Below are 20,859 nucleotides of genomic sequence, written 5' to 3'. Positions count from 1 at the left end.
CTAATCCTCCGCCGGCGGCGCCAGCACACGGGGTTCTAGTCCCGGTCGGGGCGCCGGATTCTGTCCCGGTTGCCCCTCTTTCAGTCCAGCTTTCTGCTGTGGCCCGGAAGTGCAGTGGAGGATGGCCCAAATGCTTGGGCCCTGCACCCACATGGGAGACCAGGGGAGGCACCTGGCTCCTGGCTTCAGATCAGTGCGGTGCGCCGGCCACAGCACGCTGGCCGCAGCAGCCATTGGAGGGTGAACCAACCGTAAAGGAAGACCTTTCTGTCTCTGTCTCTCTCTCACTGTCCACTCTACCTGTCAAAAAAAAAAAAAAGAAAAGAAAAGAAAAGAAAAAAAGAAACTACAATCTGTTGAACATTTAACATGGCCTAGACATGTTATTTACTTCAATTTACTTTGATCCTCCCAAAAATCCTGGAAGGAGGAATTATCATCACAATTTTACACATAAAGAACCTGAGGCTCTGACAGAATAGTAAGTTTTAGCTAGAGTAGTGGAGCTAATATCACCTTCCCCAAGTCTGCTGTTGGCCTGTTACTGCTAATTCTGCCCAATTTTTAGGAGTCCATTTTTCTGCCTGTTAACAAAGTCACACAGGGGCTCTAGAACATTTCTAAAATGGACTAAACCTGCTATGAATTCCTTCATAAAACACTAGCTACCATATAGGCTAGATCCAAACACTTTTTCACAATTGATAATTATATTTTAACAGAAATATAGAAGTGCTACCCAAACACAACTGACATCCTATATTATATCTCTAAAATAGTTCTAACAGATCAACTGTAACTACAAAGAATAACACAAGAACATGTTTTCAGATTTTTACACCATCCTTTGCCCAATATGGACAACCCCAGCACAGAACCTGCTGCAGAGTGGTCAGTCAGCAAATGTTAGTGCCCTTCTTCCTTTCTTCTGGTGTAAACTATTAAAAATCCAACAGTGAGCTGCACAGACATCTCAGCAGAGATGTGCTAGAAAGCAGGCACTCCATAAACTACAGAACAGAAAATTACAGGCTTCTCACCCACAGGCATGGTTCATGGCCATCTTCAAATCACCTCTTGAGAGATAATATTGCCAGGTATGGTTTCACCCAGGGAGTGACCATGGTCCAGAGCCTTCCATTCACTTGGCCAGGGACTTTGCAGACCAAAGAGGTCATTCCCAGTCAACAGACATCCTTTCCACTATCCCCTTAATCATTCCCACATTGATGTCAGAAATAAGTTCTCTAAGAGTAACCAAGGAACAGGATTGGAAACTATAAAACTAGGACACCAGAGTAGGCAACATATAACAAGAGATCCCTGAAAAAGCTCTATGAACAGCCCAGGGAATGGCTTTGAGGAGGAGGATGGAGGGAAACAGGGTATATGTATCATGACCTATCAATTTAGGCTTTGGTGACATTTGAGCACATATTTCTTGATTTGGGGAGGAGAAATAATGAGATGAAGAGATTCCTACACGCCAAGTACTTTGGCTGGCATGTAGGAGGTACTCAGTAAAGAACAGCCATTACCATAAAGATGATATTATTAAAACTTCGTCATTTATTAGTGATGTTGCACAAGTGCAATGTGTCTCTATGTGAAAGGGGCTGTAGAGATGAGTATTGTGGTAAGCTAAAAAAAATGGCCCTCCCAAAGATACCAGCTCTACTCTTCAGAATCTGAAAGTGTCATCATATTTGGGGGATAGAGGGGGACAGTGTCTTTGCAGATGACATTAAGTTAGGGGTTTTGAGATGAGAATGATAATCTCGGGCAATCAGGGTGGATCCTCAGTGCACTCACAAATGTTCTTAGAAGAGAGAGAAAGAGGGATATTTCACACTCGAGAGAGATGGGGGTGGGGGGAGGTAACACGTCAACAGTGAAGAGACAGCAGAGAGAGACTTGAAGACACTGGCCTTAAAGACTGGAATGACACAGTCACAAGCTAAGGAAAGCAAGAAAACAACAGCAGCTGGAAAAGCAGAGAACAAATTCTCTCCTAGAGCTCCTGGAAGTGGCACAATGCTGCTGACATCTAGACTTCAGTCCTATAATCTAGACCTCTGGCATCTAAAAAATGTGAAAAATCATTTAGATTGTGTTAAGTCGCTATGGCTGTGGTCAGTGATTATAGCAGCCACAGGACACTAATACAGGTCTTAACTGACTTTTCAGCTTAGGAAGACTCACCAGTGAACTCCTGTCCAGCATGAGTGAGAGGTGCTGTTCTAGCCAACCGGTATTAACTGAATGACTCAGTCTTAATGGTGCTGATAAACTGGTTGAATGGGATGGAGGTGGAGAGCCTGATTTTTAGTAGATGCTAATTTCTGTCGTATAAATACTCCCACTGTGACCCAATTTCAAAGGTTTAACATCTGGCTGGCAAAATTTCTTACCATTTAACAACTGTCCTCACAAGCCAGTAGGAGTCAGTTCCAGCCCATTCTCCTCAGGGGGCTTTAAATCAGATGTGGAACTGCTCTAATGCTGTACTGAACATAATTTATAATTTCTCCTTGATAATTGTGAAGGATACTTCATAGTGTTGTAGTTCCTGTGAGTAAACATGGGGAGCATTAATTACTGCAGCGTGCCTACGTGCAGAGTAGCTCATCAACAGCATGGTGGCAGAGAGCTTACAACGCTGAAGGGGTGACGAGCAAGAGGCAGAAACAGAAGATCTTATGGAGAGTCAGTTGTACATTTTTATCCCTTAGGGAGCTCTGGAAGGAATCCAGTAGAGCCATCACCTTCCTTAGTTCAATTTATAATGATATAAATTATAATAGCAGTGACAAAAATCTTAATCATTTTCTTCTGATAGAATAAGGCTGTATAATCTTCAAAGCGAATTGGGCTTCCGCCTTAAGGAAAATAGAATGAAGGCTTATTTCAACCAGAAACAAATGAAGGATGTAAAATTCAGTCTCTTCAGCCCCATGCTACTGACTTCTGAATAGCATTCCAGCTGTATTTATCTGGGGCTTGGGAAATTTTCCTAGTTCCTGGGAAGAAAGTTAACTCAAACATATGACATCTCTGGCAGGAGTCACACTTTCACACAAAAACTTTCTTGAAAAAAATTTCACATATTGCTTCCCCTGGTGGAATCACTATCTTAAGGGAAAGCCTGAGTTTAAACCGACAGCTCTGTTGAATGAAAGTGAGATCTGAATGCTAAATCCAGCAGCCTTTGTTTCTCAAGAAGTTAGAGTCTGAAACTCAGTTTTCATGGGTGACGTTATCACAGAGACAGGTTCTTCTGGATTTTGTTTTTTCCTGTTTGTAAAGCATAAAACATTTTTAAACTTCTCAAGTTAAAAAAAAAAAAGCAAATACAGTTGTTAATCCTGCAACTGAACAGTGTTTCCTGCAGATAAAATGCTATACAGTATTTGCTATTTATGTGAAATTGGAGGAGGGGGACGGTCTCTGGAGGGAAGGTTGGCAGAGATTTAATGTTATGTTCCTGAAATAGACTAGTTGTGAAAATTATTGCTTTCAAATTTCAAAATGTACAAGCATGCACACACAGAGTGTTCAAAAAGTTCATGGAAATTGCATGATGTTATGGAAAAACTATACGTGCATTTCAAACATTTTTGCACCAAAATAATTTATCCTTTTACTTCCATTTTCCATTAAATTTCTGAAGTCCTACTAGACATACGTGTGTGTATGAGTCTCTTACAGAAACAAAAGTAATACTGCCAAGAGTTGGATCACTGGAAATGGACCTGCCCTGGAGTCGAAGGATGCCCAGGTCAGAGCCACAGATCTTATTGGCTCTAAGCTGAAAAGCCCTTCACTCAGCCCAACTTCCAAAGTGACCACTGCAGCTGAGGTGACGGCCAAGTAGGGTCAGCAACATTGCAGGCAGAACTGTAAATTTCTTGTTAGAGATGCCACCTGCCTTTACCTGGCCAGCTCTCCTCCCAGGCCAGCCAAGTAATGAAAGTCAACAGGGTGCCTTCCCCCAGGAGGTTCACACCTCCCTTAGGATGTACCCCAAGTGAAGAGATAGATAGGTCTGGGCCTCTTAACTTACAAGGCCTAAAGCCCAACAGATTATTATCAAGCCCCTTCTGTCAGGTCTATTTGCCTCTCAATCAGAAAGCTAAATTGTAGCTTAGATAGCACCTTTCTTAGCTCCTCTAATAATGACTCTGTCCTTTGTTCTAGACCCTGTCTAGCGCACTTGGGCCTCATTCCTTTGTAATCATAACCTCTACTCTACCACCAATGGCTCTACTCCCAACCTGTGTGTACTGATGGTCCTCTTCCCCACTTAATGCTGTATAATTGTTCTGGTTAATGCCACTCTTAGGATCATTGGTTACTATCCTCACCCTGTCTTTTATGACCTTGTCTAAATATGATCAGAGTCGGCGAACTCAAAAGGCTTCCATAGCCTTGGCAACTCATGACGAGAGCCTAGGGTGGTTACTGGCGCCATAAACTAGAGTGTCAGTTTGTTGGGTCAATAACAGGAGTCACTATGCACTTGCTCCTCATGTGGGATCTCTGTCCTTAATGTGCTGTACATTGTGATTTAATGCTATAACTAGTACTCAAACAGTATGTTTCACTTTGTGTTTCTATGTGGGTGCCAACTGTTGAAATCTTTACTTAATATATACTAAATTGATCTTCTGTATATAAAGAGAATTGAAAATGAACCTTGATGTGAATGGAAGGGGAGATGGGAGGGTTGCGGGTGGGAGGGAAGTTATGGGAGGGGGAAGCCATTGTAATCTATAAGCTGTACATTGGAAATTTATATCCATTAAATAAAAGTTAAAAAAAAAATAAAAGTAACACAGTTATTAACCATCCTTGCTAGCAAAGGAAAGTAAAATCATTTCAACATTAAAGAGTGAAGTCACCAGCTATATTTCAATAGGAATGTGGCTCATGCCTCTGTGCTGCCCTATATACAACAGCTAGGTTCAAACTACAAGGCTGTCTGATGCCAGACCTCAGAGTATGCCCTACAAGTTGCTCATCACAGTGAGGAGATGTTATTCAAAGGCCTGACAAACATCTACCGTAGGCAGCATGTTTAACATCCATAGGAAGGGGAGAGTCAGAGCTAGGAGGGTAAAAGAATAGATTTAGAAAGTTTCAGGGCCGGCACCGCAGCTCACTAGGCTAATCCTCCACCTGCGGCGCTGGCACACCGGGTTCTAGTCCCGGTCGGGGCGCCGGATTCTGTCCCAGTTGCCCCTCTTCCAGGCCAGCTCTCTGCTGTGGCCTGGGAGTGCAGTGGAGGATGGCCCAAGTGCTTGGGTCCCGCACCCCATGGGAGACCAGGAGGAAGCACCTGGCTCCTGGCTTCGGATCAGCGAGATGCGCCGGCCGCAGCGGCCATTGGAGGGTGAACCAACGGCAAAGGAAGACCTTTCTCTCTGTCTCTCTCACTATCCACTCTGCCTGTCAAAAATAAAAAAAATTAAAAAATAAAAGAAAGTTTCAGACCCTTCTTTTGGGGCCGGCGCCATGGCTCACTAGGCTAATCCTCCGCCTGCGGCGCCGGCATCCCTTATGGGCCCTGGGGTTCTAATCCCAGTTGCTCCTCTTCCAGTCTAGCTCTCTGCTGTGGCCCAGGAGGGAAGTAGAGGATGGCCCAAGGGCTTGGGACCCTGCACCTGCATGGGAGACCAGGAGGAAGCACCTGACTGCTGGCTTCGGATTGGCACAGCACCAGCCATAGCGGCCATGTGGGGAGTGAACCAACAAAAGGAAGACCTTTCTCTCTGTCTCTCTCACTGTCTATAACTCTACCTGTCAAATAATTTTTTAAAAATTAAAAAAAAAAAAAGAAAGTTGGTCGGCGCCGCGGCTCACTAGGCTAATCCTCCACCTGCGGCACCGGCACCCCAGGTTCTAGTCCCGGTTGGGGCACCCGATTCTGTCCCAGTTGCTCCTCTTCCAGTCCAGCTCTCTGCTATGGCCTGGGAAGGCAGTGGAGGATGGCCCAGGTCTTGGGCCCTACACCTGCATGGGAGACCAGGCTCCTGGCTTCGGATCGGCGCAGTGTGCCAGCTGTAGCAGCCATTTGGGGGGTGAACCAATGGAAGGAAGACCCTTTTCTCTCTCTCTCTCTCTCTCTCTCTCACACACACACACACACACACACACACACTAACTCTGCCTGTCTAAAGAAAAAGAAAGTTTCAGACCCTTCTTTTAATTTGAAAATTATTGATTTACTTATTTCCACTTTGATTTGAAAGGCAAAGAGACAGGGAGAGAAACAGAGATCTTCCATCCATTGATTCACTGTGCTGATGGCCATGACAGCCAGGGTTGGACAAGGCTGAAGCTGGGAGCTCAGAACTCCATCTGGGTCTCCCATGTAGGTGACAGGGACCCAAGTGCTTGACCTTGGCCACAAGTCTACCACTCAGTCCCTTCTTTAGCAGCACTGAAAAGACAGAGGTGGAAGATCTAGACCTGTAACTATCTCATAGGCTTTGTCATACAAAAATGGACAATTTGCTTAAAATAGCAAAAGCTTGAAACAGCAAAAACACTGATCATTCTTAATATTGCTACTGTATTGATTATTTTACTTACAAAATTAGAACTCTATGAAAGTCTTTTCATTATACATTTTCATGAGCCCCAAAGTAACTTCCTTCCCCTATTGCAAGGCTATCAGAACTAATTTGCCTATAGAAATTTTAACTGGCACTTTCCTGCAAAAACCCCTGAAAAGACTAAGAATCAGATATCAAACACATGAGGTAGGAAAAGAAAGAAAGAGACAGTGTGGAGAAATAATGATTCACAGGTAACACAGAAATACAAGCTCTTACATCTGAATACTTAATTTCAATGTTACTCAAGAATTTCAAAACCTGTTTTTGCTTTTGGATAAAATCAGTAACATGAAATGAGATGGTCATAGACAGAGGCAGGAAAAATGACTAGGAGAAAATGTTTGTAAAATTCCCACACCAAAGGAACAACCTCGAGCAGTAAAAGGAACATGGGTTTGGGATTAATACATTATGTCCTATATATAGGGCGACTATAAAAACTTAAATTGAGGGGCTGGCATTATAGCACAGCAGGTAAAGTTACCTCCTGCCACTCCAGCATCCCATATGGGTGCTGGTTGCTCTACTTCCAATCCAGCTCTCTGTTAATAGCCCGAGAAAGCAGCAGAGGCTGGCCAAAGTACCTGATCCACTGCCACCCATGTGGGAAACCTGGAAGAAGCTCCTGGTTTCAGCCTGGCCCATAACTGGCTGTTGTGGTCGTCTGAGGAGTGAATCAGAGGATGGAAAATCTCTTTCTCTGTGTGTCTCCCTCTCTGTAACTCTGACATTCAAAATAAATGTTTAAAAAAAAGTTTTCAAAAATTGAACAATAAATATACCAGATGATAACTTTGAAATAAATGCTATGATTTTAGAGTTCTATTCTTCTGAGAAAAGTAATAGGTGTGAGGCCGGCGCTGTGGCACAGTAGGTTACTCCTCCGCCTGAGGCGCCGGCACCCCACATGGGTGCCGGTTCTAGTCTCGGCTGCCCCTATTCCAATCCAGCTCCCTGCTGTGGCCTGGGAAGGCAGTATAAGATGGACCAAGTGCTTGGGCCCCTGCACCCGCATGGGAGACTGGGAACAAGCACGTGGTTCCTGGCTCTGGATCGGCACAGCTCTGGCCATTGTGGCCATCTGGGGAGTGGGCCAATGGACGGAAGACCTTTCTCCCTGTCTCTCTTTCTTTCTGTCTGTAACTCAACCTCTCAAATAAATAAATAAAATCTTTTAAAAAAGTAATAGGTGAATTATTATAGCATTTGAAAATATTTTAAAATTCTTTTTGAAAATGGTATAACCTTTACTGCAAAAAAAATTTTCAAAGATTTATTTATTCATTTGAAAGTCAGAGCCACAGAGAGGGAGAGGCAGAGGCAGAGGGAGGGAGAAACAGGTCTTCCATCAGCTGTTTCACTCCCTAAATGGCCACAATTGTCAGGATTAGGCCACGGTAAGGCCAGGAGCTTTATCTGGGTCTCCCACATGGTGCAGGGGCCAAAGAACTTGGGCCATCTTCCAATGCTTTCCCAGGTGCATTAGCAGGGAGCTAAATCTGAAGTGGAGCAGCTAGGACACAGACTGGCACCCATATGGGATGCCACTACTGCAGGTGGAGACTTAATCTACTATGCCACAGCATTAGCCTACAAAAATTTTTATTAAATGTTCAACTTAACAAAAGATCACATAAATAAGTGATTTGTACATAAGAAATGCATTCATGAAATTATTTTCTAGAATTAAGTTTTCATTTTATTATGAGGAATGCACTCAATTTCAAATCATCAATATTTGAAAATAGCTCTTCTATACTTACATGGCAGGGGAAATACAATGACCATGAAGGTGGTTTTTTCAAGGTGAGGCTTATCCATTGCATTCCAGATGTGCTGACCCCGGTGATTTACACAAATGTGGGAAACACGACAATGCATTCTCATTTTCCCCTGTAGGAAAAAAAAAAAAAAAAGAGTAGCTGTTCTATAAATAGGACATTGAGCCAATGTATACTGCACAGTCATGTGTGGTGTCCTGCACTGCTGCCTGAAGACTAACATGTTGCTACTTGTGGTTATTTGTTGATGAGCTGTGGCCTGTGTGTGTGAGAGTAAGACAAAACAAAGGCTCAAAGTGATGGAGAATCCACAATCGCTGCTTTTTTGACAGTCTATTCACTGCTTATGATATACTTACAAATTCAATATAAATAATGAAATTCTCCTTTTAAAGTGGTTAGATAATAAGTGTGTCCTTGTTGGAATAAACTGTGATACAGTAGAATCACTTAGCAAAGTTCAATGATGGACAAAAGAAATAAAGAGCAGAACCAATGCACGTCATCCAAAGGTACTGGGAACCTACAACAATTTCAGTGGTGGTTTGGATGAGTCTGATTGTTTAGTTTCCAAATAGTCTACTTCTCTAGAGGTAAAAAAAAAAAAAAATGGTATTGGCTTTGGCTCACTCAAATAATTGGCCTGTGTCTCCTAAATGCATGAGTTATCCACAAATTTGAGAACAAAGGCAGGAACAATCTCATAAATTTGTTGGGTTTCAAAATAGACATCTGTTTAGCACACCTAAAGCGATGCAATGAGGAACCAACAGGACGATGAAAGCATGGTACTCCTGGGTTTACTACTGTCCAAGATGATGTCAGTTTTGACGTGAGAAAGCCATATTGTTCTCAAATGGCAAGGACAGCAATGATGTCAAAATAAGCTATGTCATGTGAAACTGACAACATACTGTTAAAAATGTGATATAACCTCTTGAAATGATTTAATCTTTTCCACCAAAAGTAATTGCTGAACAAGTCATGAAAGTCACTTCTTTGTATGTTGTGTAACATATGAGCAGGTATCAGATTTGCCTAATATCCTATTTACATATTTTGTATATGCAAAAGATACTACATTGTCCCTGTGTCCTATTTTCAAGACAATATGTATTTTGGTTCATTTTTCAATTTTTTTTATTTGAAAGGCAGAATTACAGGGGGAAGAGACAGAGAGAGAGATCTTCCATCTACTGGTTCACTCTCCAAATGGCCACAATGACCAAGGTTGTGCCAGACCAAAGCCAGGAGCTTGGAGCTTCTTCTGGGTCTCCCACATGAGTTCAGGAACCCAAGTACTCGGGCCATCCTCTGCTGCTTTCCCAGGCACATTACCAGGGAGCTTGATCAGAAGTGGAGCAGCTGGGTCTCAAATCAGTATCCATATGGGATGCCAGCATTGTAGGTGACAGCTTAATCCTTCACACCACAACACTGGCCTCAAGAGTATTATTTCCAACATATTTTAATGTACCTGTGTCAATTTCAATGGAATATCTGCAGAATTGAAAGCTTGGGACTTAATAGGTTAAATAAGATATAGGTCAATATTTGAATCCTGGTTGTCCAGTTACAAGCTGTCCAATGATGCTGGGCAATTCCCCTTGTTCCTCTGAGCTGGGTTGTATGGCAGGGCTATATTCAGGTTTCTGAGGAATCTCCAGACTGACTTCCATAGTGGCTTAACCAGTTTGCATTCCCACCAACAGTGGGTTAGTGTCCCTTTTCCCCCACATCCTCACCAGCATGTTGTTGGTAGATTTATGTATGTGAGCCATTCTAACTGGGGTGAGGTGAAACCTCATTGTGGTTTTGATTTGCATTTCCCTGATTGCTAGTGATTTTCATTTTTTGTGCCCTCTTTTTTTTTTTTTGACAGGCAGAGTGAACAGTGAGAGAGAGAGACAGAGAGAAAGGTCTTCCTTTGCCGTTGGTTCACCCTCCAATGGCCACCGCGATTGGCGCGCTGCGACCAGCACACTGCGCTGATCCAAAGCCAGGAGCCAGGTGCTTATCCTGGTCTCCCATGGGGTGCAGGGCCCAAGCACTTGGGCCATCCTCCACTGCACTCCCGGGCCATAGCAGAGAGCTGGCCTGGAAGAGGGGCAACCGGGACAGAATCCAGCACCCCAACCAGGACTAGAACCTGGTGTGCCGGCGCCGCAGGCGGGGGATTAGCCTGTTGAGCCATGGCACCGGCCAATGCCCTCTATTTCTTTTTTAATGTTTTACAATTTTCATTTTAGAGTTCTTTCACATCCTTGGTTAAATTTATTCTAAGGTATTTTGAATTTTTTTTTTATCTATTGTTAATGGGACTAATCTTACAACTTCTTTCTCAGCCATGGCATTGTCTGTGTATAAAAAGCCCACTGACTTTTATGTGTCGATTTTATATCCTGCAACTTTACCAAACTCTCTTATGAATTCCAATAGTGTCTTAGTGGAGTCTTTTGGTTCTCCTATATAGAGAATAATGCCATCTACAAATAAGATGATTTTATTTTCTCCTTTCCAATTTGTATCCCTTTAATTTCTTTTTCTTGCCTAATGGTTCTGCCTAAAACTTCCAGGATTATACTGCATACCAATGGTGAAAGTGGACATCCTTTTCTGGTTCCAGATCTTAGTGGAAATGCTTCCAACTTTCCCCCATTCAACATGATGCTGGCTGTAGGTTTGTCATAGATTGCCTTGATTGTCTTGAGGAATGTTCCTTCTATACCCAATTTGCTTAGGATTTTTATCATGACAGGATGTGGTATTTTATCAAATGCTGTCTCTGAATCTATTGAGATAATCATATAGCTTTTATTCTTCAGTTTGCTAATATGATGTATCACGTTTATTGATTTGCATATGTTGAACCATCCCTGCATACTAGGGATAAATCCCACTTGGCCCAGTGAATGATATTTCAGATGTGTTGTTGGATTTGATTACCTAGTATTTTGTTGAGTATTTCTGTATCTCTGGTCATCAGTGATACTGGTCTATAGTTCTCTTTGTTGTATCTTTTTCTGGTTTTGGAATTAAGAGTGATGCTGGCTTCATAGAAGGAGTTTGGAGGACTTCCTCCTTTTCAATTTTTTATAGTTTGAGAAAAATTGGAATAGTTCATCTTTAAAAGTCTGGTAGAATTTAGCAGTGAAACCATCCAGTCCTGGACTTTACTTTATTGGGAGGATCTTCATTACTGATTCAGTCTCCATTTTGGTTATTGGTCTGTTTAGGTTTTCTATGTTTTCATGACTCAATTTTAGGAGATTATATGTGTCCAGGAATCTATTTCTTGTAAATTTCTCAATTTGTTAGCATATAGCTGTTTGTAGTAATTCCTAATGTTCCTTTTTATTTCTGTGGTAGCCACTGTTATATCACCTTTTTCTTCTTTGATTTTATTGATTTGGATCTTCTCCCTTTTTTTGTTAGTGGGGTCAATGGTATATCCATTTTGTTTATTTTTCAAAAAACAAGCTCCTCATTTCACTGATCTTTTATAATTTTTTTTTTACCCTGTAATTGGGTACATATCATTTACTATCACTACATCTTTGTTGAATTGATCCCTTACTCATTACATAGTGCCCTTCTTTGTCTCTTTCAATAGTTTTTCTGTTAAAGTTGTATTTTGTCTGATATTAGATGACTGCACCTGCTCATTTTTGCTCTCCATTAGTATGGGGGTCCTTTTTCCATCCTTTCACTTTCATTCTGCATATGTCTTTGTTGGGGAGGGACATTTCTTGTAGGCAGCAAAAAAAATGGGTTTTGTTTTTTTAATTCATTCAGCCAGTCAATATCTTTTAACTGGAGAATTTAAGCCACTTATATTTAAGGTTATTATTGATAAGTAACTATTTGTTCCCATCATTTTCCCATAAATATTCCTATTGTTTGCTTTGTATTTCCTTTGTACTTCTATCAGAAGATTCTCTGCCTTCACATTCTTTTATAACAATGACTGATGACTATTGTTCTGTTTCTGCATGTAGTACATCTTTAAGAATCATTTGTAAAGCTGAACAAGTAGTGACAAATTCTTTCAATTTCTGTTTGTTTTTGAAGGTCTTCATTTCACTTTCATTTACAAATGAGAGCTTTGCTGGGTAGAGTTTTCTATTCTGGGTTGACAGCTTCTTTCTTTTAGGACATGGACTATGTCTCTCCATGAGCTTTTTGAAGAATCCATTGTAAAGAACTGCTGTGCATCTGAGATTTCTTTATGATTTCCTAATTAGGCTGCCACATGAAAATCAGCTAGGTCTGTTCACAGCGTTTGTGGCCTGGCTTACCAACAGAATTTGAAAGAAATTATTTATTGCTAATAACATATGAGAGCAAAATGGGAGACAGGCCACAGGCAAAGTTGAAGATCAGCAATAAAATTCTACAAATATCCTAAGTGGAGAAAGAGAAAATAAAATTACAGAAAAAAGGAACTATTAAGAAAGATACAATTATATTCTCTTTTTAAAAATATGTATTTATTTATATATTTATCTTATTTGAAAGGCAGGGAGAGAGAGAGGGAGGGGGAGAAACAGGGAAGGATGAAGGGAGGGAGGGAAAGAGAGAGAGAGAGAAAGAGAGAGAGAGAGAGTCTTCCATAATCCCCAAATGGCTGAAACTGACAGGACTGGGCCAGGCCAAAGCCAGGGACTTGGAACTCCATCCAGGTCTCATACAAGGGTGGCAGGGGCTGCAGTACTTCGACCATCTTCTGCTGTCTTCAGGGAGCTGGGTCAAGAGTTGAGCAACCAGAACTTGAACCAGTACTCCAATATGGAATGCTGATGTCCCAAGCAGTGGCTTAACCCACTGAGCCATAATGTCAGCCCCAGCAATTATATTCTAATCGAATATATTTTTATAATCATTAAATACATGGTTTGTAGCTTCATAAAAAGTCAAATCTATCCAAGTATCACAAGACTATTCCACTCTGCATCAAATGTTATTTTGTAAAGGAAATAATAAGGGTTCACAGGCATTACCACCAGATGGGCTGAGATTTTATTAGACTCGAGTTTTAGGGGCTATATCAGACTGAGTGAGTTACTTAGGCAGTCTGAGCAGAAATTTCCTCATATCTAAAATGGAGAATACAGCTCCATCAACCAATTTGCTGTAATGATTAATGTGTGTTCGAATTTAGTTGCATAGCAAAAGATAACAAGTTATGGAAGAAAGTGGAGAATAGGAAATCCTGGTACACTGTTGGTGGACATGTAAATTGGCACATCCATTGATAGAAAACAGTGTGAAGCCCCTCAAAAATTCAGAAAAATGCAGGTGGGCATTTGGTAGAATGGGTAAGTCATCACTTGGGACAGCCATATCCCATTTCAGAGTGCCTAGCAGTCCTGGCTCTTCTGCTTCCCATCCAGCTTTCTGATTATGTGCACTCTGCCCACGCATGTGGGAGATCCAGATTGAGTTACCAGCTCTCTTCTTTTGCTCTGCCCTAGCTGTTGTAGGCATTTTAAGAGTGAACTAGTGGATGGGGGATCTGTCTCTTTGCTTTTCAAATAAAAAATGAAAATAAATAAAAGTTTAAAAATAAATAAATAAAATTACTATGTCCCAGAAATCCCACTTCTGGGTATATGAGGGTACTTTAAAAATATTTATGGAAAATGCAATTTTAAAAGTTTATTTTGGTGTAAAACAAATTTTTATATCCATGCATAAGAGAGGTCTCCAAAAAGCTTATGAAAATGCATGTTTTGGGGCCGGCGGTCTCACTTGGTTAATCCTCTGATGCAGCGCCAGCATCCCATATGGGCGCCAGGTTCTAGTCCCGGCTGCTTCTCTTCCAGTGCAGCTCTCTGCTGTGGCCCAGGAGGACAGTGGAGGATGGCCCAGGTTCTTGGGCCCCTATACCCGCATGGAAGACCAGGAAGAAGCACCTGGCTCCTGGCTTCGGATCGGCGTAGCTCCAGCTGTAGCAGCCATTTGGGGAGTGAACCAACAGATGGAAGACCTTTCTCTCTGTCTCTCTCTCTCACTGTGTATAACTCTACCTGTCAAATAAATTAAAAGAAAGAAAATGCATGTTTTGAAAAATCAATGCATGAATTTCAAACTCAGTGCGTGAAAATAAATTTATCTTTTAATTTAATTTTTCTGCAAACTTTTTGAAGTGCTCTTGAATAGAAATCAGGGTCTTGAAGAGAAATCTTCTCTCACATGTTCAGTGCAGTATTATTTGCAATAGCCAAGATAGAGAAATAATCTCAATGTTCAGCAACAAATTAATAAAGAAAATGTGGTCTCTATACAGAATGGGACATTCTTCAACCTTTAAAAAGGAGATCCTAACCTTTGCAACAACATGAATGTCCTGGAGGACATTTCACTGAGTGAAATAAGTCAGACACAGAAAAACAAATACTGTGTGATGTCACTTATATATAATCTAAAACAGTTGAATTCATAGAACCAGAGAGTAGAATGGTGATGGCCAGGAGCTGGAGGGAAGGGAAGATGAGGAGATGTTGGAAAAGAGGTAAAACTTTTCAGTTACGGGGCCGGCACCAAGCAGTAGCAGGTAAAGCTGCGGCTTGCAGTGCCGGCATCCCATATGGGCTCCAGTTCGAGTCCCAGCTGCTCCACTTCCAATCCTGCTCCCTGCTATGGCCTGGGAAGGCAGTAGAAGATGGCTCAAGTGCTTGGGCCCCTGAACCCACATGGGAGACCTGTAAGAAGCTCCTGGCTCCTGGCTTCAGATTGGCCCAGCTTTGGTTGTTGCTGCCAACTAGAGAGTGAACCAATGGATGGAAGACTTTCTCTCTCTCACCTCTCTCTCGCGCTCGCTTGCTTTCTCTCTGCCTCAGCTTCTCTGTAACTCTGACTTTCAAATAAAAAATAAATATATTTTTTTAAAAAAGTTTTAGTTATTCAAGATGGATAAGACCTGGAGATCTATATATTATTGTTAATATGAGTTAACAATATAATCAAAAAATATTCTACTCTTGAAATTTTCTGAGGCTGGGGCTGTGGTATAGTGGGTAAGGCCACCGCCTGCAGTGCTAGCATCGCATATGGGCACCAGTTCAAGTCCCAGCTACTCCTCTTCCAATCCAGCTCTCTGCTTTGGCCTGGGAGGGCAGTAGAAGATAGCCTAAGTCCTTAGATTGCTGTACCCACATAGGAGACCCTGAAGAAGCTCCTGGCTCCTGGCTTCGGATCGGCACAGCTCTGGCTATTGCAGCCAATTGGGGAGTGAAACAGTGGATGGAAGACGGTACTCTCTCTCTCTCTCTCTCTCTCTCTCTGCCTCTCCTTCTCTCTCTGTGTAATTCTTTCAAGTAAATAAAATAAATTTCAAAAAAAAAAGTTGCTAAGCGAGTACATCTTAGCAAATGTTACAACAAAAAAAGAAGAAAAAAAGGAAACTATATGAAATTATGAATATGTTAATTAACTTGATTGTGATTATTTAACTAATCATATAAAATGATCAAGCTGTATACTTTAAATGCATAACATTTTTAGTTGTTAAGTATATTTTTTTAAAAGAAAGGTATATTTTATTTATTTGAAAGACAGAGTTACAGAGAGAGGTAGAGACAGAGAGACTAGTTTTATATTTTCTGAGTCACTTGTTAAATGGCTGCAATGGCCAGAGCTGAGTTGATCCAAAGCCAGGAGCCAGGGGCTTCCTCCAGGTCTTCCTTGTGGATGCAGGGGCCCAAGGACTTGGGCCATCCTCTGCTGCCTCCCCACAGGCACATTAGCAGGGAGCTGCATCAGAGGTGGGGCAGCCAGGACTCAAACTGGCACCCATATGGAATGCTGGTGCTGCAGGCAGCATCTTACCTGCTATACCACAACGTCAGCCCCCTAATTTGTTTTAGTTATGGAGATATAATCATTCCATTTCCAGTTTTGCCCAGGAACTAGAACTATATTTTGATTTAGGGACAACTGGTTTAGAAAAGTACTTTTGTACACATAGAACTCATTTATAGCTAAGTTATTCAAATATCCAATGACAACATAACAAAATCAGGGCCTTCATTCAAGTAAGTACTCCAGCTTACTATTCCATAGAAGCAGCTACACATATTTAAAAACTACTCTTTCATGTTTTTAAAATAGCATCTGATATTCAGACAGTAATCTATTAAGAAGTAACTCACTGATCTGAAAGTTGATGTGATTTCAAAATATCCAGAATGAATCCAACTCAATGAGGCATACATGCATAGATTTTGGAAATAAGGAGCTTATCATAGGATTTTTCAGAGCCATCACACAATGGCAAATTGCAGAAATTAGAACCAAGTGTTGCAATCAAAAGGGAACGTTCTCACAGATGGAAACAAACTTGGAAAACAAATGAATGGGAGATTAAACAATAGAATCTGAGTAATATTACTTGTTTCCCTATGATTAAAGTTTGACAGGCATCATGAGTCAAAATGTAAATAAACTAGTTATGGTGGACCTGCCCAGGTTTATGTTTGGTAAGCTACAGCTTACCTCAAAGTTACCATTGGGAAGGTCTTTTGGGGAAATGAACAAGCCACCACCTTCACTCTGGCATGTGATAGATTTATTCCTGGTAAGCAAGCCATTTTGATGGTAGAGAGTGTTCCTAAAATATTGTAATGGGATTTCTACATTTGGAAAATATGGTTATAAAATATAATCTCTTGGGGCTGGTGCTGTGGCATAGCAAGTAAAGCCGCCAACTGCAGTGCCGGCAACCCATACAGGCGCTGGTTCATGTCTTGGCTGCTCCACTTCGATCCAGCTGTCTGCTATGGTTTGTAAAAGTAATGGAAGATGGCCCAAGTGTTTGGGCCCCTGCACCTGGGTGGGAGACCTGGAGGAAGCTTCTGGCTCCTGGCTTCAGATCAGTGCAGCTCTGGCTGTTGCGGCCAACTGGGAAGTGAACCAGTGGAATGGAAGACCTACCTCTCTCTCGCTCGCTCTCACTCGCTCTCGCTCTCTCTGCCTCTCCTTCTCTCTCTGTGTAACTCTGACTTTCAAATAAATAAATAAATTGTTAAAAAATACATACATAATCTCCCTATATTTTTATACCTAACTTACAAAATATTCGAGAATGTTCTATTATGTGCTTCATTTTAAAGTATAAATTCCTTAGATGCTTCTTTTTCTGAGTTAGCAGGTTTACTAATGCACTACTCCCAAAATGTAGACAGGAGCTCCTTCAAATACAAGAAGTACATGGTATAAGTTGTATGCTTCTGAGCCTAGTAAAGCTCATGTTTACTCAGGACTTACTATGAGTCTTTGCCAAGCACAGTACTAAGAACTTTCAAAGAAGGATTTCATTTTATCAGCAATTCCAACAAGACAAACTCCAAGTATCCCAGATTACAAGAATAAGGGAATTATAAGATCCTACTGGTTGATAAAAATTAAACCCCAGAAAGAGAACAGAAAGTTTTCACAGCTGATTTCTTAGCAATTTGTAAAACTAAGATTTTCATAAAATTAACTGAATACTAATATATATGTTAATCATATATTAAAATGTCTGCAAATTTTCAGTGATTGCTCTCCTTTATTAGCCATTTATAAAATTTTATATGAAGCATCCTTTCTGTAGGTCCAACTGAAAACAAAAGAATAAAATTCCCTTTTCTTTTTTTTTTCTTTTTTTTTTTTTTTTTTTGACAGGCAGAGTGGACAGTGAGAGAGAGAGAGACAGAGAGAAAGGTCTTCCTTTGCCGTTGGTTCACCCTCCAATGGCCACCGCGATTGGCGCGGTGTGCTGATCCGAAGCCAGGAGCCAGGTGCTTCTCCTGGTCTCCCATGGGGTGCAGGGCCCAAGCACTTGGGCCATCCTCCACTGCACTCCCAGGCCACAGCAGAGAGCTGGCCTGGAAGGGGGCATCCGGGACAGAACCGGCGCCCCGACCGGGACTAGAACCCGGTGTGCCGGCGCCGCAAGGCGGAGGATTAGCCTAGTGAGCCGCCGCGCCGGAAAAATTCCCTTTTCTAAACTTTAAATTTTCACTAAATTATCCTATCATCCAAAACCCACTACCAACTATAAAAGATGTCCCATGATGTGGGCCTTTCATTCATTCCTCAGTCTTAACTGCTTACTGAGCACCACACCCTGGAGATACAAATAAGACAAGAACTCTGCCCTCAAAATATTAGTTAACTAAGAGAGCCATGTAAACACACCATGGCAAATATAATGTGCAATAGATCATATAAAAGAAGTAGGCAGAATGTAGGTTCACAGTAGGAAGTAATTTTCACAGGAAAGAACATTCCAGCAGTCTCAGAGAAGAGTTAGGGAGAAAATAGTAGAGGAAATTCAACACAAATTGGAGGGACAACAAGGACCTACATGGAGGGCGTGGGCTCACACAACTCAGGACCCCAGCAGCCAAGAGCCTCTGCACCAATGTTGGAGAGTGAGGTGAGACCAGATCGCAGCAGCCCAAGCCACTGGCGAAAAAGCTGCAGGAAGAGCCTGGAGGGAACCTGGCTTGGAGCCCCATGGGGGACAGGAGACCTGCCAAACTAGAGGAGAAAAAACAAAAGGGGGATAGATTTATCTCTCCTCAGTCACCCTGCAATGGCATCCTGTAACAAGCTGATAGAGAGCAGGCACAATTTTGGACATACATAGCAGCCTGCACAAGCCTATTTCTGTGTCTGTGCCCAGCAACAAGCCAAGTGGAGACTCTTGAGTCTAGTGGGGAGAACAAACAGGGGTCTGGGTGCTCATGACTATGGGAGGCTTGTGTGCCATGACTGTGAAAACACTGAGGCTATGTGGGAGGACAAAGGGTGTGGCTGGGGCTCTGGGCAGTCACTACAGGAAGCTCCACATGAACAGGGTTCCCTGGTTACCTGATGATGAACACTGTCGGAGAATCTGAGCTTACACTGAGGACTGCTCAGATCCATTGTGTGGTCTTTATGGCAGAGCCGATGAATAATATACCCACGGGGCTAATACCCAGGCACTAGTCTCCTTTGAGGAGAGGAGCTCAGCTGAGTCTACATGAACAGACAAGAACAAACCTCTCCTCTAATAATAAAATCAGAGGATATTTATCATGTCAAACCAGAGTGTGTCACCTCAGACATGCCCTTCACCCTGCAGCACTGAGCAGAGCTCCTTGGCCACACCCACTACATGCCTCTAGGTATTCACTAAAAGCAAATACTCCAGTCATCTACAGAAGCATAGTACAAACATAAAAGCCACCACAGTGAAAATACAAACCAACAACTATCTCCACAAATGCTGAATAACAAACACTCCAATTCAAGAAACAAGAATAAGACACCACCCCCCCACAAAAGAACACAACACTTCAATACCAGATTGTGAAGATGATGAGATTGAAGAAATGCCAGAAATGGAATTCAAAAAGTTGATCATAGGATTACTTAGAAGTAATCAGAAGCAAATGCATGAACTAATGAAATTTGTACATGACACATAAGAAAATTTCTCTCATGAAATTGAGATCTTAAAGAGAAATCAAAATGAAATCTAGAAATGAAGAATTCAATAGAACAAACAAAAATGCAGTAGAGAGCCTTAACAAAAGAATCAGTGAAGCAGAAGAAAGAATATCTGACCTAGAAGAAAAAGCACAAGAAATTATACGGTCAAACCAAACACAAGAAGAAGAAATTAGAAAACTAAAAAACACTGTAATCTACAGGATACTATCAAACAAACAAACATATGGGTTCTAGGAGTTCCTGAAGGCACGGAATGAGAGAAAGGATTACAAGGCCTTTTAGTGAAACAATAACACAAAATTTCCTCAACTTGGAGAAAGAAAGGGACATCTGAGTACAAGAAGCACATAGAACTCCTAATACATGTGACCAGAAGAGATCTTCACCATGACACATTGTAATCAAACTCTCCACAATAACACATAAGGAAAAGATTATAAATGTGCACAAAAAATGCCAGATTACTTTCAGAGGATCTCCAATTAGACTCACGAGTCACTTCTCATCAGAAACTCTATAGGCTAGGAGAGAATGGTGAGATATATTCCAGTTATTTGGAGAAAAGAACTGTCAGCCCAGAATACTTTACCCTGCAAAACTCTCATTTATGAATGGAGGTATAATAAAGACCTTCCATGACAAACAGAAATTGAAAGAATTTGTCACTACCCATCCAGCCATGCAGAAGATGCTTAAGGATTTGCTGCACACAGAAACACAGAAATATGGTCATCACTACAGAAGAAGGTAAAGGAAGGAAATATCCCAGTAAAAGTATAAAGGAAATCCAAAGTGAAAATAGGAATATTTATGGGGAAATAATAAGGCAAAATTATTATTTATCAACAGTCACCTTGAATGTAAATGGCTTCAATTCTCCAGTTAAAAGACACAGACTGGCTGAATGGATTAAAAAACAAAACCATAAAGGAATACTACTCAGCCGTAAAGGGTGAATTGTTATTTGCAGC

The 20,859-nt window shown here is 41.5% G+C and overlaps 1 protein-coding gene across 9 annotated transcripts in view; it reads right to left on the bottom strand.

Moving 5' to 3' along the window:
• TMEM178A (transmembrane protein 178A) overlaps positions 1-20,859 on the bottom strand; it is a 324,154-nt gene that overhangs the window by 242,397 nt on the left and 60,898 nt on the right. For 7 of the 9 annotated variants that reach the window (XM_062209320.1, XM_062209319.1, XM_062209322.1 and 4 more), the window contains one exon: positions 8,384-8,513. The exons of 1 other annotated variant lie outside the window; for it this stretch is intronic. In XM_062209320.1, coding sequence (XP_062065304.1) covers positions 8,384-8,507 — 124 coding nt within the window. In that variant the 5' untranslated portion in view covers positions 8,508-8,513. Of the gene's footprint in view, positions 1-8,383; positions 8,514-13,039; positions 13,145-20,859 lie in introns of all 9 variants that reach the window. One more of the 9 variants, XM_062209315.1, reaches the window with a different exon arrangement.

This window comes from Lepus europaeus, chromosome 13 (genome assembly GCF_033115175.1).
Source record: "Lepus europaeus isolate LE1 chromosome 13, mLepTim1.pri, whole genome shotgun sequence".
In the NCBI taxonomy this organism is placed as follows: Eukaryota; Metazoa; Chordata; class Mammalia; order Lagomorpha; family Leporidae; genus Lepus; species Lepus europaeus.
The sequence above is the reverse complement of the archived record's forward strand: the minus strand, read 5'-3'. Positions and strand labels throughout refer to the sequence as shown.